Raw genomic sequence first — 24,904 nt, 5'->3', positions numbered from 1 at the left:
GGTTACGGCCGTTTTATTCAAAATGTGTCCAAACGACACAGTTAGAAAAAAAGGTTCAATAAACTCAGTTTTGGTCATTTTTATATGAAATTTGAACTGGAAGCAGGTGAGACTTTATTCTCTGATAATCATGTGTTATCCAGGTGAGATCTGTCCCCAGTTTCCTCTGAAGGCATCAGGTAGCAAAAAAAAGTTCAGGTGAAATAACAACTTCTTATTTTTTAACTGTGTTCTAACTTTGATTCCTCCAGAACTAAACCACTTAGAGAGATTCTGACTGTAGTGACAGAAACTTCAGAGTCTTTAAAAAGAGACCGAGACCATGAATGATCCAACATGTTCATCAACAGCGTTCAGCTACTTTGAGTTTGTCCTAAAAAGGCGTTTCTTACAAAAAGGCCAGAATAAAAGGTGTTGGAGGAGGATGGACACAGACAGAACGAACCATGTGACTCAGGAGGAATCAAACCGTTCGAGCCGGATGGAAAACGATGCAGACGGGAACAAAAGGAGGCAAAGCTGCTTTGTTTGGAGGAAGGCGTCAGAATTAGAAGAACTGAAGCATAAAGATTCACGTTGTGGTCTTTAAAGGCAAAGTTTCTTCAAGATAGTGTGACTGCGCCATCGCCCTCGATCTTCTGCGTCTCCCCGATGTGCTGTGTTTTCTCTCTTCAGCCTCAGTTTATCAAGATCCCGTCTCACCACTGTTTCATTTTTGATGTGCTTCCATTTCCTCAGGTTTAACCCAGGCAGGCGTGTGGCTGAGACAGCGGCAGGGGGAAGACAACTACTTCTGAGAAGACAACAGGAAATTGTTTTTCATCTCTACTGATTAGCTCCGTTTTCTCACAACTTGACTGACAATCTTCACATGTTCGGATTCAGTCCCGTAAAAACCGCTCGTTCACTGCAGCTGCTGCAGCTGCTGTTTGTGGTGAAGATTATCAGTGGATCAAAGCGATGAGGACTGAAACGTAAAAACATCACGACCCTCAGACAAATTCTGAACTCTGATTAAGTTTTTATTTGAATTTATTTTATTTCTGATTTGATTTCTCTGTGTGAAAAGTTTGATGAAGCTGAATCAGAAGATTTTTAGAGTTTAGATGAGATAATGTTTAGTGGACAGACGAGACCAGAGTAGAACAGTTTGGTTTAAATGTTTGCGCATCGTCACGTTTGGAGATGAAAACCCAGAGAAACTGGGTCATGGAGGAAGACAAGGAGCCAAGAACACCAGTGGTTCTCCAGAAGAACCAGATGAATGTTTAGGAACAAGTCAAAGTCCTGACCTTCATCCAGTAGAAATGTTGGAGCATTAGCTGATGAGAGGAAACCACCAACATCTCACAACTCAGCTGGTTCTGATCTGATTAATGGATCAGGTTAGACCCTGATCAGCTGTTACCAGGAACATTAAGTGTAAAGGACTCACAGACTCACACACTGGACACAAGGACTCACTTTTATATCAGTTTAACACCCAAATAAAAGTCAGTGAACTCCAGAATGAACCTGCTCCTTTCTCTGTGTCTCTAGACTGGAATCGATGCCGTGCAGTGATTCCTAAATATAACCAGAGGACAGACACTAGTCACCAGTCGTTCTTCTCTCTGTTATATAACGTTTGGGCAGCGCACACACACACACACACACACACACACACACACACACACACACACACACACACACACACACGCGCACACACGCGCACACACACACACACACACACACACACGCGCGCACACACGCGCACACACGCGCACACACACGCGCACACACGCGCACACACACACACACACACACATTTGTGTCTTTGTGGGGACCTTCTATTGGTACAATAATACATGTTCTGCCTCTTTATCGTGACCATGGTCACCAACGAGCCCTAAACTACTTGGAAAATGTTCGTATTCCATTTCAAAGTATTTCTTTCTCTTTCTCATTTTTTTTTTTTTTTCTATTTTGGCTTGTTGCACAGACTCATAACAGAAATGGATCGTTTTCAGCATCGGCCAAAAATACAGTCTGTCCAAAATTAATTCAGTCCCCAGAGGTTTGATCTCACTAATAGAGTTGGCAGCCGGAGCGGTCTGCGTGTTTCTGAGAGGAGATGGGATCCATCCCTCCATTCATCCCTCCATCCATCCATCCCTCCATCCATCCATCCATCCATCCGTCCATCCATCCATCCATCCCTCCATTTATCTCTGCTGCTCTTTAAAGGAGTTGAACCTCTGACCTTCTTCCCTCGACACTCTCCCTCCTTCTTCCCCGTCACCTCCTCTGAGAGACGATCGACACAAACTCCTGGAAGATTTGACTTTTTCAGGGATTATGTGCATAACTTAAGAAACTCTGTCTTTCTTTTTATTTGATAACTGATGGATTCCAGAAGAGGATCCTGTAGAAATACTGCAGCAGAGATTATGTCATAAACAACACGGCTTCATCTTCTTCATCGTGTCTTCAATCAAATCTTATCTGGTGCATTTAAATATCGTGGTTTAACACAACTAGGACGGAGAAAATAAACAGGTCGGATCAAGATTTGAATAAAATGAAGCCTAAATATTGAAAGACGACCAAATGATTTTGAAAAGAAAGTTCCAAACATGACGAACTCAGTTGAAGAATGATTCCACGTCAGAGACCAACAGAGGCAGAGGAGTTGTGCAATGCAGCAGTTTTTTCTTTTACATTTCTTTGAAAGTCATAAAAATGCCATTTTTATGACGGGGTGCAGAGCAAAAAATAAATAAACCTGTAAGTGGAGGAGAAGATAACACACCCAAAGTATGAGTTCACGTTGTGGTCTTTAAAGTGGAAGTTCATTCTAGGGTGTGTGAAGCACAATCGCCGTCACCATCTTCTGCATCTACCCAACGTGTTGTTTATTCTCGTTTCAGTCTCAGTTTATCAAGATCCCCTCTCACCACTGTTTCATTTCTGACCTGCTTCCACTTCCTCAGCGTTAACGCAGGCAGACATGGGGCAGTTTTTCCATATCTACTGATTAGCTCCATTTTCTCACAACTTAAATCTTCACATGTTTAGATTCAGATCACTAATCTGCGAGTTCAATGTTCTTTAAACTTCTGATGCATGAGTTCTTTTTCAAATGCTGTGATTTTTTTACCTCATCAGTTTATTCTAGAATCCAAGTGAATATTTTCTCAGCAGGTTCCTGAGATGTTGCAGTCAGAAGCTCAAATGCAGAGATGTAAATACTCAAATGATCTTTTAGCGGCTTTAACACCATATGTGCAACTTAAAAGCAGGTAAATTATAAGCTACTGTCTGTGGTGAACACTTGAGACCCTTGAAAGAGAGAGAGACTCAGGATATTCTGCACATCAGCAGGTTTTCCATATTTTAATTGCTAGTTCTTGTTTCTAAGTTGGCAATTATTATTTATTTTGATTTATCATTAGTTTTATATTATTCTTATTAATATTTATTTTCGACTTATTATTATTATCATCATCAATAATAATAATAATAATCATAATTCATTCATTTTATTTTTAATGAAATACATTTCGTCTATTAGTTAATAGATATTCACGATCGTGTTTTTGGTTTTTCAATAACCGGATGCGGAAGTAAACCGGAACCACGTGCTGGTGACGTCGTTTTGCTGGAAAAACAAAAACAAACCTTCGGTCTTGCGACATCTTCGTTGTTTATTTCTCGTCGTTTGTTGTTGTTCTTCTTCGCCTGCAAACATTTTTAAACCCTCCACGTCTTCATGGTGAGAGACTTTAATGATGTAACAGAATGTTTCAACATTTCACGGAGGATGAACGGGAAACTGGCCGCGTATCTACCTGATGCTAATGTGGCTAATGCTAAGTCAGAGCTGAGGCAGCATCAGCTGTTAGCCGAAAAACACTCGACAGAACAATGAGGGACTGAAATGAGGGTCGTGTTTCTTGTCTCCTGTGTCGCAGGTTGTCCTCCGGGTCCCGCTGCAGCTGTAGTTGACCGGTGGCGGCTCGGTACCGGTAGCGGCTCGGTACCGGTAGCGGCTCGGTTAGCAGCCATGGCTCAGCAGAGAGGAGTCAACAGTCTCCAGTTCAACCAGGACCAGAGTGAGACCTCTTCAACATTTAACCTCTCCCTTATGATAAACATACCATATATAAATTATTAGAGTCACTATGTTAATTATTAGGTACTAGATGTGTTTCTAGTCCACTGTAAGTTTGCTCTGATCCTGATCCTGATCCTGATCTTGGTTCTGGTTCTAGACCGGTGCCATTACTCTTAGTTCTGGACTGACTTTTTTCTGGTCTGGACTGGACTAGGACTAATTTTAGACTTTGTTCTGGACTTAGTTTATAAACTTATAGATTCATGTTGGAGTTTGTTTTTGTCTGATTTTGGACTTGATTTGATTCTGGTTTTGAACTGGTTTCAGGTCGGATGTTGGACGAGTCTTCAGGTGCTAGTGGAGCAGGTTTTATGCTGGTTTGGACAGTTGGTGGACGTGGTTCTGGACTTTGTTTTAGACTTGTTATTGGACGATTATTTTTCAGTCACTAACGGACTCTTTTGGACGTGGTTTGGAAGTTCTGGACCGTCCTTGGTATCAGGACGTTTACACTGGACTCGGTCTGATTTCAGACCTGATTATGAGCTGGTTCTGATGTTGAAGTGATGTTGAACTTGTTTTTGAACCGGTTTTGTATTCATGTTGTTTTGGGCTGATTTTTTACTTGTTTTTATTCTGGTTCTGACTCTGTTTTAACTCTGTATAAGGTCGGTTTATAATCGGTATTTTATTAATATCACATAGTTTTTAAATTATTTTTAGATGTTTTTAGTCTGGTATTCAACATGTTTTAAACTTCCTGCTGGTTTGGGTGTTTATTGACTTTTAATTTGCTTTTATTGGGGTTTTGTTGCTATCGGGTTATATTTTCTTTACTTTGAACAGTTTGCAGCCTGGATTCAGTGGATCTGGGATTAGTTTTTAAAAGCTTTCAGTCTTTGTTTTGGACCGGATTTAGACCGGGTTCTGTTTTGCACCAGGCTCGTTTAGGAGGATGATTAATGAAGAGTCAAACCTTCTGACAGTCGACACGATGAGTTTAAATGTTTTCTTTCCTTCAGGCTGTTTCTGCTGCGCTATGGAAACCGGAGTCAGGATCTACAACGTGGAGCCTCTGATGGAGAAAGGCCACCTGGGTCAGTACAGAACCTCTGTGCTCAGTCTGTTTTTCAGGCTTCAGCTCAAATAAATGATCTGTGAGCAGAGACAAGGAAGGAGTTTAACACCCAGTCCTGGTTTATTGGTTCAGATCATATTCATTCTTTTTTCCAGACGTTTTGTTTGAATTGTATTAATATTCTCAAGTTTTCAGCTATTAAATCCTTAAATCTCCAAGATATTTCCTTCATCGTCTTCTAACCAAAACAAGTTTATTTCATTTATAATAAATAAAAAATAAACATTAAACATTAAAATATACATTTAAATATATATTTATAAGTAAATAAATGTAATTTAAAATAAATGTATAATAAATAAATATCACGTGTGTGTGTTTGTGAGTTAAAGTCGTCAAACTAAAACTTTAATTTAGAGTAAACATAAATATAATAAATAAAAAATACATTTAAATGAATAAATATGAGAAATAGATTAAAAAATAACACATTTATTCTTGTTTTCTAGGTTTATTTTTCCCCCACAGATCTTATAATAAAATTTAGCTGAACCTTTTTATCGATATTCAAACATTTGTAGAAAGATTTTTACTCATTTTCAGGTTGAAGCAAAAATAAAAAGTAAATTGTAGTAATAAGTAAATACTTTTAGAGATTTATAGATTAACTCCTGTTTATTTAACACAAGATACGTTGAGTTTTATTTGTTCTACATAGAACAAAGCAGTGAAATGTTTTAGTACTTCAGTAGAAACACACACAGGTAATAAATATATGTGTCAGTGTATTAATGAGAAAACAAATCTACTTAAATGAATTCACAGTATTTAAATTTGATTCATTTCAGTTTAGTTTCAGTGTTTGTGACAGTGATGGTTTTATTTCAGGTCATAATAAAGTGTGTGTGTGTGTGTGTGTGTGTGTGTGTGTGTGTGTGTGTGTGTGTGTGTGTGTGTGTGTGTTGCAGACCATGAGCAGGTGGGTAGCGTCGCGCTCTGCTCGATGCTGCATCGCTCCAACCTGCTGGCGCTGGTCGGAGGAGGAGTCAACCCCAAGTTCTCAGAAATATCAGGTCACTTCAAAATAAAAGATACAAATACTTCCTCCTCTAAGGGACTGAGACTAGTTCTTCATCAGATCTTTACATCCATTCTGTCCTGTATTTTATTTTGAAAGTCTAATTTATGTTGTACAGTTTTCTATTGTTATTTTTTTATGCTTTTATTTTGACGCTTAGTTTTGTAGCAGTGAGTCACATCCTGTGTGTTCAGATCTGTCCTGATTAATGCTCATTTAATGTGTTGTTGTTGTGCTTTTGTGTCTCTTTGTCGACATCATCACTTTGTGTGTGTGTTTTATTTGATTTCTTTATTGTCCATTTCTCTGGAGTCATTTAGTGTCTTATTTGTGTCTTATTTGTGTCTTATTTGTGTCTTATTTGTGTCTTCCTACTGTTTCTCTGCTCATTTTGTATCTTTATTTTGTGTCTTTATTGTCTGTTGTAATTTCTCTGTGGTCATTTGTCGTCTTTGTGTCTATTTTACCAGTTTTTATCTCTTTGTCGTCACCATCTCTGTTGTCGTTTTGTGTCTTTTTGAAGCTTTTTTTTTGCTCATTTTGCATCTTTGTGCGTCTTTTTGTCGTTGCTTTGTGCTCATCTGTTGTCACATTGTGTTTTTGTGTTAATTTTTTTCTCCCATATCGTCTTATTGTTACCTCTCTGTGCTCATTGTGTGTCTCTTTGGAAGCTTTGTTGTGTCTCTACTGGTTTTGTTCTTATTGTGTGTCTGTTGTGTTACAGTGTTGGTCTGGGATGACGCGCGTGAGTCCAGGGACCCCAAAGACAAACTGGTTCTGGAGTTCACCTTCACAAAACCGGTCCTGGCCGTTCGCATGAGACACGACAAGTGAGTCCACCCCCTTCTTCATCTTCATCATCTTCATCATGTTGTTGTTGTGTTTTCTAGGATCATCATTGTGTTGTTGTGTTTTCTAGGATCATCATTGTGTTGTTGTGTTTTCTAGGATCATCATTGTGTTGTTGTGTTTTCTAGGATCATCATTGTGTTGTTGTGTTTTCTAGGATCATCATTGTGTTGTTGTGTTTTCTAGGATCATCATTGTGTTGTTGTGTTTTCTAGGATCATCATTGTGTTGAAGAACAGAATCTACGTTTACAGTTTTCCAGAAAACCCAGTGAAGCTGTTTGAGTTTGACACCAGAGACAATCCTAAAGGTACCGAGGCAGCACCTCCTCCTCCTTTCATGTTCTCCTCCTCCTCCTCCTCCTCCTCCTCCTCCTCCTCCTCCTGCTCCTCCTCCTCCTCCTCCTCTCCTCCTCATCCTCCTCCTCCTCCTCCTCCTCCTCCTCCTCCTCCTCCTCCTCCTCAGTGTCTGACGTTGTGGCCTGTTGTTTGTGTTGTGTTCATGTCCAGGTTTGTGCGACCTGTGTCCCAGTCTGGAGAAACAGCTGCTGGTGTTTCCAGGTCATAAATGTGGGAGCCTGCAGCTGGTTGTAAGTTCAACACAACACAACACAACACAACACAACACAACACAACACAAACACACAACGTGTCCAGGGGGTTGAAGCAGTGTCTCATTGTTTTTGTGTTCATTTATTTTCATTCCTCTGTTGTGAGTTTGTGTCTCTTTGTCGTGTCGTTTCGTGTCTCTGGGCTCGTTTTGTTCATTTTTTATCTTTTTTTTGTCTTTGGTCAAAAATATAATTTAGTCTCTTTTTACAGTTTTTTTTTTTATAAATCTCGTAATTTTATGACGTTTGTGTCTATTTGTTGTCTTTGTGTGTATTTTTTATTCTTTGTCATCACTCCTTGTTTCTCTGTTTTAGTCTCTTTGTGTCTGTGATACTTTGTGCGTCTTTTTGCTCTTTGTGTTTATTTTTTGGTTCATCAGTGTGAGTCTCTGTCGTCTCTTTTTTTGTACCTTTGTCGTCTTTTTGTGTCCACTTTTCATTTGTCTGGGCTCATTTTGGTTATTTTTTCTCAGCTCATTCGTTGTGTTTCATTTATTTTTGCCTCTTTATTTATTTTTATTCCTCTATTGTCAGTTTGAGTCTCTTTGTCGTCACTTTTCATGTCTTCACGCACAGTTTTTTCCCTTTGTGATGATTTTTTAAATCTTTTCTGATGGTTTGTGTTTGTTTTTCCTCTTCGTTGTGTAGTTGTCGTCCTCTTTGATCACTTTGCTCATTCCCTCTCTTTTAGACACTTCTCTTTCTCCTGATGATGATTTTGTGTCTGTTTGTGGTTAGTTTTTGTATCTTCCTGCTCGTTCGTTGTCTTTGTGTTTATTTATTTCGTTCCTTTTCTTTGGTCTGTTTGTGTCTTTTTTTGTATCTTTTGTGGCCAGTTTTCATCTGTATGTGTGGCCTCTTGTGTCTTTTTACTCATGTGTCCTCTCTGTATTTATTTATTTTGTGCGTCTCCCCGTCCTCCTCCAGGACCTGTCCAACACTAAGCCGGGGACGTCCTCGGCCCCGTTCACCATCAACGCCCACCAGAGTGAGATCGCCTGCGTGGCGCTGAACCAGCCGGGCAGCGTGGCGGCGTCGGCGTCCCGCAAAGGGACCCTCATCCGCCTCTTTGACACCACCACCAGGGACAAACTGGTGGAGCTACGCAGGGGGACGGACCCGGCCACGCTCTACTGGTACAGCCAAAACATTAGGACCAACAACAACAACAACAAACCCATCAGACTTCAGTCAGAAAGTTTATTTCTAAACCTCATTTAACCCAAACTAAACTGAACGCTGCTCATTAACATGTTGGATCCTTCATGGTCTTTGTCTCTTTTTAAAGACAAGACTCTGAAGTTTCTGTCACAAAAGTCAGAATCTCTCTAAGTGGTTTAGTTCTGGAGGAACCAAAGAAGAAGTCAATGGGTTCACTTGAATTTTGATGAACTCATTGACTTTTATCAATGAAAATCAATGAAAATGACTTATTGCATCATGCAGCATTTACTCAAACACACCTGACAGAGTCCAGAGCTCTGATTGGTTCATGAAGCTGCTGCTGTCACATAAACCACCAGAGGAACGATAGAGGGTTAAAAACAACCTCTCAAGGGCTGAACAAGCAGTAAAACTAATAAAAATGAGCTAAAATAGACAATTAACCATCAAATATTTAAAACTGTGTTTGTTCAGTTTGGACTGAAATCCAGTCAGAAGATTTTCAACGATTTAAACAAACATTTATTTTCATTTTTAATTTCAGCATCATCTTTGGACAGGAAATAAAAATTATATCCTCATATGTGGACACGGGGATTATTCCACTGTGTATTATAGTAAAGTCACCGATGTGTATAAAACTGGTTTAATGCAGAAGCAGAATTAGTAGCAATGAAATCCCAACGTCCTCAAACGAGTGCTACTTGTTTCTCAATATGCAAAGTCAAAATTAAATCAGATCAGATCGTTAGTGGGCGTCAGTAATTAGTCTAAATGTCTCTGATCTTCATCCAAACTTCTAACAGAGAAAAATAAAGTGAACTCTTCTTCTCTGCAGCATCAACTTCAGCCACGACTCGTCCTTCCTTTGTGCCTCCAGCGATAAAGGCACCGTTCACATCTTCGCTCTCAAAGACACCAAACTGAACCGGCGCTCAGCGTAAGACCGCCCCCTGCTGACCACGCCCCCTCTTGACCACGCCCCCTTAACACACTTCCACACTCCCACTACGAACCTGTGATGATAACTTACCGACAAAAACGATCTTCACGATGAGAATTTACCGCCTCACGATTAATGTGATAAATGTACGTTGTTGACGTAGCTCATCTGTGGCTAACGTTGTGTCTCAGGCTGGCGCGTGTCGGGAAGGTGGGTCCAGTGATCGGCCAGTACGTGGACAGCCAGTGGTCGCTGGCTAGCTTCACGGTTCCAGCCGAGTGCGCCTGTATCTGCGCCTTCGGAAAGAACACGTCCAAGAACGTCAACTCCGTGATAGGTGAGAACAAACGTAATCTGCGCCTCGGAAAAACACGTCCAAGAACGTCAACATCCTGATAGGTAGAACAAACTACATTAGCAATCATCAAACATGTCACATTAGCATGCCGTCACAATAATCATCGCTAACGCACACACATCACCTTAGCATTCAATCACATTACACACAGCTAATCACCACTACACACCTATCAATGTCACCACTAGCATCACCATTAGCATCATCACTAATATCATCACTAATGTCACCACTAGCATCACCATTAGCATCATCACTAATATCATCACTAATGTCACCACTAGCATCACAGCTAATGTCACCACTAGCATCACCATTAGCATCATCACTAATGTCACCACTAGCATCACCATTAGCATCATCACTAATATCATCACTAATGTCACCACTAGCATCACCATTAGCATCATCACTAATATCATCACTAATGTCACCACTAGCATCATCACTAATGTCACCACTAGCATCATCACTAATATCATCACTAATGTCACCGCTAGCATCACCATTAGCATCATCACTAATGTCACCACTAGCATCATCACTAATATCATCACTAATGTCACCACTAGCATCACCATTAGCATCATCACTAATATCATCACTAATGTCACCACTAGCATCACCATTAGCATCATCACTAATATCATCACTAATGTCACCACTAGCATCACCATTAGCATCATCACTAATGTCACCACTAGCATCATCACTAATATCATCACTAATGTCACCACTAGCATCACCATTAGCATCATCACTAATATCATCACTAATGTCACCACTAGCATCACCATTAGCATCATCACTAATATCATCACTAATGTCACCACTAGCATCACCATTAGCATCATCACTAATGTCACCACTAATATCATCACTAATGTCACCACTAGCATCACCATTAGCGTCATCACTAATGTCACCACTAGCATCACCATTAGCATCATCACTAATGTCACCGCTAGCATCACCATTAGCATCATCACTAATGTCACCGCTAACGTCACCGCTAGCATCACCGCTAACGTCGCCGCTAGCATCACCATTAGCATCATCACTAATGTGGCCACTACACCTGATTTAATTTAATTGGCAGTAATGTGGGCGTGGCCCAGTGGACATAGTGATGAGTAGATAAATCACCGCCGTTAAAGTCCGACATTAACCGACCGTGTGTCGTCTCTTGTCCCGCAGCGATTTGTGTGGACGGGACCTTCCATAAGTACGTGTTCACCCCCGATGGGAACTGTAACCGAGAAGCCTTCGACGTTTACCTGGACATATGCGACGACGACGACTTCTGAGGAGCCGCCATTCTTCTTCTTCTTCTTCTTCTTCTTCTTCTTCCTCTTCTTCTTCTTCACCTTCCTCTTCTTCTTCTTCTTCTGCTGTGGAGACGGAAACAGCAGCGAGAGACTTGAGTTTTATTATCGCGTGTTGAATATAAATAGTCTGAATGTTTAAGCTCAAACGTCAATAAAGTCAAATTAAAACTCATTTGATAAAAAAATAAACAGAATATAAAGAAAAAGCTTCATGTTTGTGTTATTTTAGTTTAGATTCACTCAGCTGAAGATGACACGACTCCTGTAATCACAGTTTTCTTTATTAAATCTTCAACTTTTCTGTTTTAAATCTGCACTTTCCACCTTAAATCTAATGTTTCTGTCGTTAGTACGTTTCATTTATTTCATCTCGTTCCTGAGCAGCAGCAGATTAAGTTATTTCTTTTATTTTTTGGGAAATTAAAAAAAAAAAAAAAAAAAAAAAAAACTACTAATGAATTCATACATTATAATATTATTATGTATCCATTTAAATTCTATTTCTATTCTGTTTGTAATTTGTTTAAATTCTCTTTAAATCACATTTAAATTAGTTTATTTCACTGATTATTGATATTGTTAATTAAGCTGCTTTAGTTTAAACGTCAGCGATGGATTAAAATGATTTTCCTTTAATTTAAGTGGTGACGCCGTAAAATAAATCCGTTAGGGGAGGAGGTGGTAACCATGGTAACATCTACTAATCATCCTCAGGCTGAGGGACAGAAAAACAAACTTTCTTCTCCTCCTGTGGTTTATCCTCCTCCACCTCCTCCTTTATCACCTCCTCCTCCTCCTCCTCCATCCACTGTTTCTATTGTGACCTCCTGTTTCTGTGGATCTGATGAAGCTTCATTTCATTTCTTTTCAGAATAAACGCTTCAGTAAAACCAGCAGCGCCCCCTGCTGCTCCTGCACGATAACAACAAGGAGTCAGAAAATACAATATTCATTATATAGAATATTTATATTTATTTTATGAGAAATTAAATCAAATCTTTAATTCACCACCACAAATCAGAAATTATTCATTTAAACTGTTTTGCCAACTACTTTTGCATATAGTGCTAATTAATTAAGTAATTAAGATATTAAGTAATTTCCCATGGGATCAATAAAGTCATTCGGATTACAGCGTTTTTATTTTCCTTTAATCTCATTTTATTTTATTTTTCTTCTGGTTTGATGAGTCTTTACTTTTATGTGCAATGAAGCAATGGTGACAAAGTAATTTAATTTTAATTTTTTAACAAAATATCTGTTTATATTTACACATTTTGATAAAATAACTCATTTTCTTTTAGTTTTAAGGAGTTTCTGATCATTTTAGAGAGTAACTTATTCTTTACATCAAACTGCAGACGTCTGGTTTAATTAATTCAAAATGTAGAAATGTTTTACAGTCAAATCCTGTTTCCGTTAAGTCTTTGTGTAATTTATTGGTTAAATTCTCTCTAAATGATTATTTTTTTAGTATTTTTATTAGAGCTGGTTCAGAGAGAATCAACAATGAAGAGTCAGAAACAGAAAATACACATTTAATAAAGTAAATCAAACATAAAACCTGACAGACATTAAAAGACAAACTTTTCTTCAACTTTTTATATAAAGAAAAAAAACTTTTCTTATTCAATTAAATCTTTTCCTCCTAAGTTTAATTTCCAATGAAATAATTGAGGCTGTTACATTAAACTCATTCACTAATGAACCTAATGAACTGGCCATGACATTGACACATGTTGATGGTGAAAGTGAAGACGTCATGTGTCCATCAACTGTTTAAATTCCTGCATTTTCTTCACGTCTGGATATAAAAACCCTCAACTTTAACACACATGAAGCTGAACTTTCGGTAAATCGTCTTTGTCCCGAAAAATATTCCAGCTCCACCTGGAGGAGTGTGAGGCGTTCGTAGTCCACCGTGGTCCGGCTGGAGAGGTTCAGTTTCTTTTGTAAATATCCATCCACAGTGTGAGCGACGTTTCAGCTGCAAACTCCTCTAACATCTTTCACGGTTTGTTTTCTTCCCACCGAGTCTCAAGAAGCTCCAGAGGACGAACGAGCCTCAGGTCTGACGTCTCAAAGGGGGACAGCGGGTCCGAACATGTCCATGGTCTCCACAACCAGCGACAGATGATCCAGGAACGAGTTCACCGACACCCGTAGGATCCGAGCCTCGTCGGCGCTCCACCTCCTGAAAACACAGGAAACGTCAGAAACACAGGAAACGTCACGACGTCACGAAGCTGGAGGAGACGTAGGAGACGGAGGAGACGTCAGGAGACGTCAGGAGACAGAGGAGACGGAGGAGACGGAGGAGACGGAGGAGACAGAGGAGACGGAGAAGCTGGAGGAGACAGAAGGAGACGGAAGGAGACAGAAGGAGACGTCAGGAGACAGGAGGAGACGTCAGGAGCCTCTTACACAGACAACGTGCTGCCCGACACCGTCAGGTGTTTGCTGATGCCTCCTTTCCTCGGCTCTCGGTCCGGAGACAGAGACTGAAGAGCGATGGCGGCCTCACGGGACGACGGGAAGGGGACGTCCAGGGAGCTGCAGGACGGTCAAGGAGGACAACACCGGAGACTCCTAACCTCCTCCTCCTTTACATAACTAAATACCAGCGTCTCCATAAAATGTCAGGATATGGACCTTGGACAGACGAGTAGCAGCCATGCGGAGGAAACATCAATAATCTTATGGATTGTATAATGTGCACGATGGTCAAACATGATGATGTCCAGGCTAAATTAAATGTCCAAAGGCGTCCACTAATGGAATCAACAGTATTTTCTTTAAGATCTGCTTTGTTCAACACATTGACAGTTTGTTTCAGATACTTACGAACATTATTTTATGATTATATGATTTTTAACTCAAATAAAACATTAAATAAGTTTTAAAAGATGTTTCAAATATAATGTTTTTTAACATTAAAGTAAAATATAATTTTAGTTTTCCTTCTGTAGTTACTACTCTCCGCCTATAGATGGCAGCACAAACACATTTTACACGTAAATGTAGCGATGGGAAAATATTTAACAGTTGTATTAAAAACATAGTCGCATGAAATTAAAAGTAACGTTATATCAAAGTACTTTATTTACTAAATAATACTGACATTAATATTATAAACAGTTACCAAACCGAGCAGAGGCAGAGAAACATGGACGCTAACAAGCTAACGACTCCCTGGTCGCGATTTATTTTCATTACCGACAAAAACATGAATGTAAATATGAGTTTTCTCTCCGTGTTGTTCCTCAGAGGAAACATTCACTGTTAATATTAAAGGATACAACTCAAGTTTGCCTGTTTCCTCCCTCGTTTCTGCATCTGTCGCCATCTTGTTTGTTTGTGTTGAAGGAACCGGAAAGAAGTCGCGTCTTCTTCGTGAGTTTTGGGAGAAAGTCAGGGAAGACGCTGCTGCTGCGGCTCCTGCTGCCTCCAGCGGCGAGTATCGGTATTACAACAGAATTACAACAAAATCAGAAGAAATGACGCGACTCAAGGATGAAAATAAACTTAAAATAACATCATTATTATTTAAAAAATATATCATATATCATTATTTTTTCCATCATATTTACTAAATAAATAATTTTTGAGTCGTTTTTTATTATTATTGATAAAGAAAAACAACCAGAGCACTGACAGTTGGTGGAAATAAAAATAAATGAGCAAAAATTAATAATAAAAAAAACCTTGAGCTGTATCTCTGTTGTTTTCATCCTTTATTTTAGAATTGAATGGATTAAAATATACAGATAAGCCAGGCAGCAGAGACTGTGTAGTTTCCTGTAAAACCAGCTGTGATTGTCTCTCCTCCTGTCTCCCCTCTGACCAGAATCTTCTTCTTTTTTTTTTTTTTTTATGAGAGTGTCTCTCATCGCGTTGATGTGTTCTGTAATAATCTATGACTGCAGTGATTCCAGCTCCAGGACCAACTCACAGCTCCAGCATCTCTGCAGGATTTTAATGATCGACTCAATCTGGCTGAAAAAAGTGAGTACGAAGAAATGAATGAGTTGAATTTAATTTAATGAGTTAATAATCTGCACATAAAACAACGAAGACACTAAAATGGAACAAGAGGAAACAGAAAAGCTTATTTATTTTAAATCTGCTGCCTCACAAATAAAATAATATAATTAATATGTAATTAAATATCAAATGAGATAAAATGAGACAAGACTAGATGTTTCCCTCCGTCTGAACTGAGTGCATTCTCTGAAGCAGCAGGTCTCTAAGTCGTCCGTCCATGCCTCCTCCGTCCTCCATGTCTGCGGCGAGGAGCTCCGGGACCCTGAGGGACCTGCAGCTGGCCCTGCAGCTGAAGATCGAGGAGCTCCGTCAGAGAGACGCCCTCATCGATGAGCTGGAGCTGGAGCTGGACACCAAGGACGACCTGATCCGACAGCTGCAGGTGGAGCTGGACCGGCATCGCAGCGCCTCCCAGGACAAAGCCTCCGGCGGAGAGGGGGACACCACAGGTGAGTCAGGGGGAGGAGCTTAGCTGGGAGGCCAGGGGGAGGAGCTTACCTGGGAGTCCAGGGGGAGGAGCTTAGCTGGGAGTCGAGGAAATACGCTCCTACCAGGACGACCAATCACAGCTCTTGTCATTACATTTCTGAGGACCTGATCCCGTGGGGGAGAATAAAAGATTTACTTCTATAAGAAGTGATTGTTGTGTGTTTCTGGTCTGTAGAGTTGTGTGTTTCTGGTCTGTGGTTTAAGGGTCGGTGGTTCAGACTCCAGCGGGACCAGACGAACCTCAGCGCACCAAGAGACAGGCCATCTCTGCAGAGCCCACAGCGCTGGACCCGTCCCAGCTCACCGACGTCACCCTGACCAGCTACTGCAAGAGCAAAGAGTGAGACATGAGACTCAGCGTTCAGGGTTCATTCAGTCCTGTTCTCTCTGGGACGGTTTTTTTTAATGTCGGAGCTCCTTAATCCCACCAACACCTGTTCCTTAGAGGAAACAGATCCAGAAGGTCTGGATGGATCGTCTCGTCTCAGTAACGGGGTGGATGGCCCCTTGTTAAGATTAGCCTAGCTTAGCATCGACTTTTACTGCAGCAGACTTCATTACTTTTGTGAAATGTTTCTATTTCTTTAATGTTCCTGAGTTAAATCCAGATGAATGAATGTCTCATATCTGGTTCTGGTCTCATATCTGGTTCCTGGTCTCATATCTGGTTCTGGTCTCATATCTGGTTCCTGGTCTCATATCTGGTTCTGGTCTCATATCTGGTTCCTGGTTCCTGGTCTCATATCTGGTTCCTGGTTCCTGGTCTCATATCTGGTTCCTGGTCCTTAAACTAATGTAAACATGTATTTGTCACATTAGAACATCATCAACATCATCACATTAGAAACATTAGGACACTTGTTCTTCTTCATGGTTCCTGATAAACCAGGTCAGAGGGGGGACCTTGTAGACCACATTAGACCTGGATCTTCTCTGAATGAAAACCAGATGAAAACCAGATGCAGCCTCCGTGTCCATGTGTGTGTCCAGGTCCAGTGATCTGATCCAAAGAGCTCTGATGGACAACGACTTCATGAAGCATCTGGAGCACGGGCAGGTAACATCGTCCCATCGCTGAGGATGTTTATTCTTATATTTATATTCTTTATTTAATCCCCCCCCCCCCCCCCCCCATGTCCTCATGTGCAGATCCTCACCATCATGGACTGCATGCGTCCCACCAGCCTGACCAAAGGCTGCTGTGTGATCCAGGAGGGCGACGACGGATCCACCGTCTACGTCCTGGAGGGTGAGGATTAGATTAGATAAAACTAGATTAGATTAGATTAGATTAGATTAGACTCGATTAGATTAGACTAGATTAGATTAGATTAGACTAGAATAGATTAGACTAGAATAGATTAGATTAGATTAAATTAGATTAGATTAGATTAGACTAGACTAAACTAGATTATTTTATCTTAGATTAGATTAGACTAGATTAGACTAGAATAGATTAGATTAGATTAAATTAGATTAGATTAGATTAGACTAGACTAGATTAGACTTGATTAGACTAGAATGGATTAGATTAGATTAGACTAGAATAGATTAGATTAGATTAGACTAGACTAGACTAGACTAGACGAGAATAGATTAGATTAGATTAGATTAGATTAGACTAGACTAAACTAGATTATTTTATTTTAGATTAGATTAGATTAAAATAGATTAGATTAGATTAGATTAGAATAGATTAGATTATTTTAGACTAGATTAGACTAGATTAGATAAAATTAGATTAGATTAGATTAGATTATTTTATATTAGATTAGACTAGATTAGATTAGATTAGATTAGATTAGATTATTTTAGATTAGATTAGACTAGACTAGACTAGACTAGATTAGATTAGATTAGACTAGACTAGACTAAACTAGATTATTTTATCTTAGATTAGATTAGATTAAAATAGATTAGATTAGATTAGAATAGATTAGATTATTTTAGACTAGATTAGACTAGATTAGATAAAATTAGATTAGATTAGATTAGATTAGATTATTTTAGACTAGATTAGATTAGATTAGATTAGATTAGACTAGATTAGATTAGATTATTTTATATTAGATTAGATTAGACTAGATTAGACTAGATTAGATTAGATTAGATTATTTTAGACTGGATTAGATTAGATTAGATTAAACTAGGCCTGTTTTCGCTGTTAAACAGTTGAATTATTTTTTCTAATAATGAATAAACCATGTGATAGAAGGAGTTGACTCCAGATGAGTGTGTTTCCAGAGGGGATGGTGGAAGTGACCAAACAAGGGAACAAGCTGTGCAGCATCGGTCCAGGGAAGGTGTTTGGAGAGTTGGCCATTCTCTACAACTGCACCCGCACGGCCACGGTGACAGGTACACACTCATCACACAACTACACTAACACAAGCATTAATCAGAACTATCGTCTGTCCTCCGTCTTCACTTAGAGGACGTCTCCACAGATCCCAGAACATAAAGGACAGAGGACATGAACCGTCCTCTGTCGTTGGCAGAAGAACTAACAGAATTAAAAACGGTTTCCCTGCAGTTGGAATTAGATTAAATCTAAACATCTATGATCGCGGTTGGATAAAATGATAACGACTTTCTCCACGTCCACTCGTTGAATTTTAAACCCGTTCCTCTCTTCAGATGATGCATCGACTGTGTTTCTATCTGATGAGTTGGACGGAAGCCGAGGCCTCGACAACGTGACTGACATTTATTTCCCTCTAAAACTTCCCTCCACAGCGTTTCCTCCGCCATGTGAAGCCAGCAAATAAATAAATAAATAAGTAAATAAATGAAATTCTCTTCTCACCTCGTCTCCTCTGAGCCCGATGCTTTCAGTCTGTGTCCTCGTTTGCTTCAGCCTCATTCGCTGCCTCAGCCTCAGCGCAGAGAAACTAAAGGACCTGAAGAAAACAGGCTTAACTGAGGAGCAGAAGAGCAAGGACGAAGGCACAAAATGAGTTTTCTTAAAGCTGCTTATTTTTCCGTTTACACAGTAAACGTGGTCTGCTCACACACACACAGACACACACACACACACACACAGACACTGGATCTAGTAAAACATTAAACTGTTGCTTTATTGGAGTTAACATGAGGCACAGATTTAGTGCAGAGCAGCATTTGACGAGTTCACGAGGTGTTCAAAGCACAAAAGTCCCTCAAGAGGATTTAGCACTGATGAAGGAAACGAGGATGGTTGCCATGACAACGCGGTGATAGACTCTGAGGTGGATTTAAGAGTTTATTGTGTTGAAAACATACTTGGTGATGCAGTGTTCACTACACGTGGTCATCGTAATTTACTACTTATCTGAAATAAAACCTGGAGTAATATTATAACTTAGATGTTGCTGTATATCATCATATATTTTATAAATCTTAGAGTAGAGGGACTGACCGGATGTGACAGCGGTGGTCATGGCGACGACGCTGGAGTCAGACAAAAATCACTCGCAGTTACAACGACTGACCACTGAATGGACCTCAATGGAGTGTGGCAGCAGAGAGCAATCTAGAGGCTGATTCTACCATAGAAACCAGATGAATTTAGGAGAAAAATGACTTTTAAACAGCTTTGTGTCATGTGTCAGAGGCATCATGTTTGGAGATGAGTCATTTCTGTGTATTTTCTTGACATTCTGTAGTTTTTTAATCTATGAATGATTCCTCCTCAGCGCTGACTGACATCAAGCTGTGGGCCATCGACCGCCAGGGTTTCCAGACCATCATGATGAGGACGGGCCTCATCAAACACTCTCAGTACACGGACTTCCTGCGCAGGTAACACACCTCATCCACCAGGAAACATCTCACACAGCTCAGCGATGAATAGTGATCATTTCATCTCCACGGAGAAAAACACTCATTAAACGAACCACTGAGGAAAACTCATCGTCTCCTGTCAAATGAACTCATGACGCTTCAGTGCTTCAGCTCACATCTTCAAGTTAGATCAGTTTAACAAGTGAAAACAGAAAGGTAAGAAGGAAGGAAGGAAGAAAGGAAGGAAGGAAGGAAGGAAGGAAAGAAAAGAAGGAAGGAAGGAAGGAAGGAAGGAAGGAAGGAAGGAAGGAAGGAAGGAAAGGAAGGAAGAAGGAAGGAAGGAAGGAAGGAAATGAAGAAAGTAGACAAGGAAGGAAGGAAATGAAGAAAGTAGACAAGGGAGGGAGGGAAATGAAGGAAGGAAGGAAAGGAAAGGAAAGGAAAGGAAAGGAAAGGAAAGGAAAGAAGGAAGGAAGGAAGGAAAGGAAGGAAGGAAGGAAAGAAGGAAGGAAGGAAGGAAATGAAGGAAGGAAAAGAAAGCAAAGGACGAAGGAAGGAAGGAAAGGAAAGGAAGGAAAGGAAAGGAAAGGAAGGAAGGAAGGAAGGAAGGAAGCCCCTGACTCGTCCCCGTCTCTGTCCTCAGCGTCCCCTCCTTCCAGTCGCTGCCTGAGGACGTCCTCAGTAAACTGGCCGACGTCCTGGAGGAGGTGAACGTTTCTCTTTCATGAACCTGAACAGGTGTGAACAGGTGTGAACAGGTGTGAACTCAGGACTGATTCTCCTCCATCGTCTGTCAGACTCATTACAGCGACGGTGATTACATCATCAGGCAGGGAGCCACCGGAGACACGTTCTTCATCATCAGCGAGGGACAGGTGGTTATTATTGTCTCTGATAAAGGGACGGATGTGTAGATATAAATATACCTGAGTGAACCTGTGACGTGTGATTGATTGACAGGTGAAGGTGTCTCAGCAGAGATCAGCCACCGACCAACAGGACACGATCAAGACCCTGAGCAAGGGAGACTGGTTCGGAGAACAGGCTCTGAAAGGGTGAAACTCACAGACACCACGGGGCATCATTACCAAGGACACTAGGAAGGAAGGGAAGGAGGGAGGAGGGAGGGAGGAAGTAAAAAAGACAAACGTTGGTCTGTTTTTCTGCCGCAGTGAAGACGTGAGAACAGCCAGCGTCACGGCGGTAGGCGGAGTCACGTGTCTGGTCATCGACAGAGAGTGAGCGACGTCTTTAAGTCCTGTTCACACTGGACCAAGATCCAAGTCTTATAAATGACCTGAGACCAGGACAGAGATAAAGTCTCTGGTCTCACTGTTAATGCTGATGTCGTCTCAGGTCGTTCAAACAGCTGATCGGAGGACTGGAGGACGGCAGCAACAAACAGTACGACAGCGACGAGATCAAAGCCAAGTGAGTCCACGACACGTTACAACACACGTTACAACACACGTTACAACACGTTACAACATGTTACAACACGTTAAAACACGTTACAACACACGTTATAACACGTTACAACACACGTTACAACACACGTTACAACACGTTACATCATGTTACAACACGTTAAAACACGTTACAACACACGTTATAACACGTTACAACATACGTTACAACACGTTACATCATGTTACAACACGTTAAAACACGTTACAACACACGTTATAACACGTTACAACATACGTTACAACATGTTACAACACGTTACAACACACGTTACAACACGTTACAACACATGTTACAACACACGTTACATCATGTTACAACACGTAACAACACACGTTACAACATGTTACAACACACGTTACAACACGTTACATCATGTTACAACATGTTACAACACGTTACAACATGTTACAACACACGTTACAACACACGTTACAACATGTTACAACACACGTTACAACACGTTACAACACGTTACAACACACGTCACGACAAGTTACAACACATGTTACAACACGTAACAACACGTTACAACACACGTTACAACACACGTTACAACAGGTTACAACACATGTTACAACACACGTTACAACACGTTACATCACGTTACAGCACACTTTACAACAGGTTTTAAGAATATTTTTTTGATCTTGTCTCCTCATCTCCTTATCCCCTTGTCTCCTTGTCTCCTCGTCCCCTACAGACGACAGGCTGAGGTGGACTTCTTCTCCAGTGTGTCTCTCAGTGACTTCAACATCATCTCCACTCTGGGGATGGGAGGGTTCAGCCGTGTAGAGCTGGTCAGTTCAGACTGATGGTGATGATGATGATGATGATGATGACGATGATGATGATGATGATGATGATGATGATGGTGATGATGATGGTGATGGTGATGATGATGATGATGATGATGAAGGTGATGATGATGATGATGAAGGTGATTTCTATATCTTTGTGCTTGTTCTCAGGTTCAGCTGAAGAACGACTCCAGCCAATCATTCGCCCTCAAAGTGTTGAAGAAGCGTCATGTGGTGGACACCAGCCAGCAGGGCCACATCCTGTCAGAGCGCCGCATCATGATGGAGGCGCACAGTCCCTTCATCATCAGGTCACACCTACACTCCTAGCCTCCTATCCTAGACTCCTTTCCTAGACTCCCAACCTAACCTCCTATCACCCTAGTCTCCTACCCTAGACTCCTATCCTCCTATCCCAGACTGCCATCTCAGCCTGCTAGCCTCCTAGCCTGCTAGTTAACAGTAGCTCTTCTTAGCTTCCAAGCCTGCCAGCTAATATTAGCTTATCCTAGCCTCCTCTGTAATATTAGCTTATCCTAGCCTCCTCTGTAATATTAGCTTATCCTAGCCTCCCAGCTCATAGTAGCTCTTCCTATTTCCAATGATGAATCCAGGCTGCTGCCACCTGCTGGTTTAGGAGAGTAGTTTCCTCTCAGGTGTGGGTCATATGAACCAACTGGTCGTTGGCTTCAGTCTTTGTGGTGCGTTCAGGTGCGACTCGTTGGTGTGGACATTGCTGTGATTGTGCTGTTGTTGTCCTGCAGGTTGTATCGTACCTTCAGGGACTCTAAGTATCTGTACATGCTGCTGGAGGCTTGTCTGGGGGGGGAGCTGTGGACGCTGCTGAGAGACCGGTGAGGACACGAGGACAAGAGGACACGTTCCCTTCAGCAGGTTATTCATTAATAAAAACCTACGACCGGTTTGTGTCTCAGCGGCTCCTTCGACGACAGCAGCACTCGGTTCTACACTGGCTGTGTGATCGAGGCCCTGGCCTTCCTCCACTCCAGAGGAATCATCTACAGAGACCTGAAACCTGAGAACATCATCCTGGACCACAGAGGATACGCCAAGCTGGTGAGGAGGAGGAGGTGGAGGAGGAGGAGGGGGAGGAGGAGGAGGAGGAGGGTGTAAGGAGTGAATGAGTGGGTGTGCTGTGCTCCAGGTGGACTTCGGCTTCGCTAAGAAGGTGGGTCTGGGGAAGAAGACGTGGACGTTCTGTGGGACTCCAGAGTACGTGGCTCCTGAGATCATCCTCAACAAAGGCCACGATAGCTCAGCAGACTGCTGGTCTCTGGGGATCCTGGTCTACGAGCTCCTCAGTGGGAGGTAACACCTCCATCTCCTCTTCTTCTTCCTGGTCCTTCTCTTCCTTTGCTTCCTGTGTCATTATTTGAACCTCCAGACTCTGAAGTCCTGGTGTCCTCTCTCCGTCCCCAGTCCTCCCTTTTCAGGCTCCGACCCCATGAAGACCTACAACATCATCCTGAGAGGCATCGACATGATCGAGTTTCCCAAGAAGATCACCAAGAGCGCCGCCAACCTCATCAAGCGTCTCTGCAGGTCCAGACCCGGTCCCACGTCAGTCAGTCGGCCGGTTTTGGTCCGTGTGGTTGTCTGATCGCGTTAATTAACGGTGTCTTTGTGTCTCGCAGGGACAATCCTTCAGAGAGACTGGGGAACCAGAAGAACGGAGCCAAGGACATCCAGAAACACAAGTGAGTCCCTCGGGACGGTCACCGCTGCTTCCTGATTCCCTGGGCGGAGGCGGTAGTCATGGTAACGTGTTCTTCTCCTTCAGGTGGTTCGAGGGCTTCAACTGGGACGGGCTCCGGCAGGGAACCATAGACCCCCCCTTCACCCCCACGGTGGGTATTTAACGTGTCATCTGAAAACATGTAAATAAGCAGCAGCAGCGCCACCATGTGGTCAGGAGAATAATGTATCAGCTGCTGCCTCTGATGGATCTGTACCTACCACTGGACCAGAAGGAAGGAAGGAAGGAAGGAAGGAAGGAAGGAAGGAAGGAAGGGAAGGAAGGAAGGAAGGAAGGAAGGAAGGAGGGAAGGAAACTAGAGAAAATAATGAAAGAGAGAAGGAACGAATGAACAAAGGAAGAAAGAAAGGAAAGAAAAGAGCAAGGAAAAATGAGGAAGGAAGAAAGGAAGGAAGGAAGGAAGGAAGGAAGGAAGGGAGGGAGGGAAGGAAGGAAGGGAGGGAGGAAATAAAGGAAGGAAGGAAGGAAGGAAGGAAGGAAACTAGAGAAAATAAGGAAAAAGAGAAGGAATGAATGAACAAAGGAAGAAAGGAGCAAGGAAAAATGAAGAAGGAAGGAAGGGAGGGAGGAAGGAAGGGAAGGAAGGAAGGAAGGACTGAAGAAGGAAGGAAGGACGGAAGGGTGGGAGGAAGGGAGGGAAGGAAGGAAGGAAGGAAGGAAGGAAGGAAATAAAGGAAGGAAGGAAGGAAGGAAGGAAGGGAAGGGAAGGGAAGGGAAGGAAGGAAGGAACGAAGGAAGGAAGGAAGGAAGGAAGGAAGGAAGGAAGGAAGGAAGGAAGGAAGGAAATAAAGGAAGGAAGGAAGGAAGGAAGGAAGGAGGCTCTGACTGTCCTCGTGTCTCCGCCAGGTGGACGGTCCGTTGGACAACAGTAACTTTGACTATTTCCCTGAGGACAGCGAGGAGCCTCCTCCTGATGAAGAGTCTGGATGGGACCTCGAGTTTTAACACGACAGAAAACCAACAAATAAATAAACTAATAAAAGTTTTAATGACCTGAAGACAAAGTTATTTGAAGATAATTAATAATTTTTTTTATTATTTTGGAAACTTTAAAATAAAAC

General features: G+C 41.5%; 3 protein-coding genes across 4 annotated transcripts; 2 read left to right on the top strand and 1 right to left on the bottom strand.

The window, feature by feature from the left end:
* The first annotated feature begins 3,610 nt into the window (after positions 1 to 3,610).
* Positions 3,611 to 11,710, top strand: wdr45 (WD repeat domain 45). Its single transcript, XM_047570540.1, has 11 exons — positions 3,611 to 3,754; positions 3,954 to 4,094; positions 5,119 to 5,193; positions 6,143 to 6,247; positions 6,977 to 7,082; positions 7,317 to 7,411; positions 7,611 to 7,690; positions 8,639 to 8,847; positions 9,714 to 9,815; positions 10,010 to 10,155; positions 11,374 to 11,710. The coding sequence occupies exons 2-11, from the start codon at positions 4,046 to 4,048 to the stop codon at positions 11,481 to 11,483; spliced, it is 1,077 nt and encodes a 358-aa protein (XP_047426496.1). The 5' UTR covers positions 3,611 to 3,754; positions 3,954 to 4,045; the 3' UTR covers positions 11,484 to 11,710.
* A 1,311-nt stretch (positions 11,711 to 13,021) lies between these two features.
* On the bottom strand, positions 13,022 to 14,888 carry LOC124997040 (EKC/KEOPS complex subunit Lage3). The gene is made up of 3 exons (XM_047570541.1): positions 14,804 to 14,888; positions 13,929 to 14,057; positions 13,022 to 13,698 (listed from the first exon to the last, which is right to left on the bottom strand). The coding sequence occupies exons 1-3, from the start codon at positions 14,848 to 14,850 to the stop codon at positions 13,584 to 13,586; spliced, it is 291 nt and encodes a 96-aa protein (XP_047426497.1). The 5' UTR covers positions 14,851 to 14,888; the 3' UTR covers positions 13,022 to 13,583.
* Positions 14,889 to 15,413: 525 nt separating this feature from the next.
* On the top strand, positions 15,414 to 24,813 carry LOC124996747 (cGMP-dependent protein kinase 1-like). Of its 2 annotated transcripts, XM_047570032.1 has the most exons (21): positions 15,414 to 15,509; positions 15,744 to 15,997; positions 16,242 to 16,377; positions 17,028 to 17,094; positions 17,187 to 17,286; positions 18,282 to 18,395; positions 19,712 to 19,817; positions 20,443 to 20,506; positions 20,597 to 20,674; positions 20,760 to 20,854; positions 20,972 to 21,037; positions 21,156 to 21,230; positions 21,970 to 22,066; positions 22,238 to 22,377; positions 22,831 to 22,920; positions 23,002 to 23,143; positions 23,232 to 23,395; positions 23,507 to 23,629; positions 23,722 to 23,784; positions 23,868 to 23,934; positions 24,690 to 24,813. In XM_047570032.1, exons 2-21 carry the CDS (start codon positions 15,766 to 15,768, stop codon positions 24,786 to 24,788), a joined length of 2,118 nt encoding a protein of 705 aa, XP_047425988.1. In that variant the 5' UTR covers positions 15,414 to 15,509; positions 15,744 to 15,765; the 3' UTR covers positions 24,789 to 24,813. The 2 variants fall into 2 exon arrangements, with proteins under 2 accessions (XP_047425988.1, XP_047425989.1); XM_047570033.1 differs by lacking the exon at positions 15,414 to 15,509 and having other exon boundaries at positions 15,548 to 15,997.
* Positions 24,814 to 24,904: the final 91 nt, after the last annotated feature.

Source organism: Mugil cephalus, chromosome 19, assembly GCF_022458985.1.
Source record: "Mugil cephalus isolate CIBA_MC_2020 chromosome 19, CIBA_Mcephalus_1.1, whole genome shotgun sequence".
NCBI classification, from domain to species: domain Eukaryota; kingdom Metazoa; phylum Chordata; class Actinopteri; order Mugiliformes; family Mugilidae; genus Mugil; species Mugil cephalus.
Note: the sequence above shows the minus strand (reverse complement) of the source record. Positions and strands in the feature narration are given on the sequence as shown.

Excerpts from the sequence above, each read along its gene's own strand:
- LOC124996747 (XM_047570032.1), top strand. The coding sequence starts at position 15,766 with ATGCCTCCTCCGTCCTCCATGTCTGCGGCGAGGAGCTCCGGGACCCTG. Across the intron at positions 22,921-23,001 it reads TGGACGCTGCTGAGAGACCG|CGGCTCCTTCGACGACAGCA; the intron begins GTGAGGACACGA and ends TTTGTGTCTCAG. Across the intron at positions 23,630-23,721 it reads CTCATCAAGCGTCTCTGCAG|GGACAATCCTTCAGAGAGAC; the intron begins GTCCAGACCCGG and ends TGTGTCTCGCAG.
- LOC124997040 (XM_047570541.1), bottom strand. The coding sequence starts at position 14,850 with ATGGCGACAGATGCAGAAACGAGGGAGGAAACAGGCAAACTTGAGTT. Across the intron at positions 14,058-14,803 it reads GAAACAGGCAAACTTGAGTT|CTCCCTGGACGTCCCCTTCC; the intron begins GTATCCTTTAAT and ends ACCGTCCTGCAG. Across the intron at positions 13,699-13,928 it reads TCGGGCAGCACGTTGTCTGT|GAGGTGGAGCGCCGACGAGG; the intron begins GTAAGAGGCTCC and ends CTGTGTTTTCAG.
- wdr45 (XM_047570540.1), top strand. The coding sequence starts at position 4,046 with ATGGCTCAGCAGAGAGGAGTCAACAGTCTCCAGTTCAACCAGGACCAG. Across the intron at positions 5,194-6,142 it reads GATGGAGAAAGGCCACCTGG|ACCATGAGCAGGTGGGTAGC; the intron begins GTCAGTACAGAA and ends TGTGTGTTGCAG. Across the intron at positions 6,248-6,976 it reads CAAGTTCTCAGAAATATCAG|TGTTGGTCTGGGATGACGCG; the intron begins GTCACTTCAAAA and ends GTTGTGTTACAG.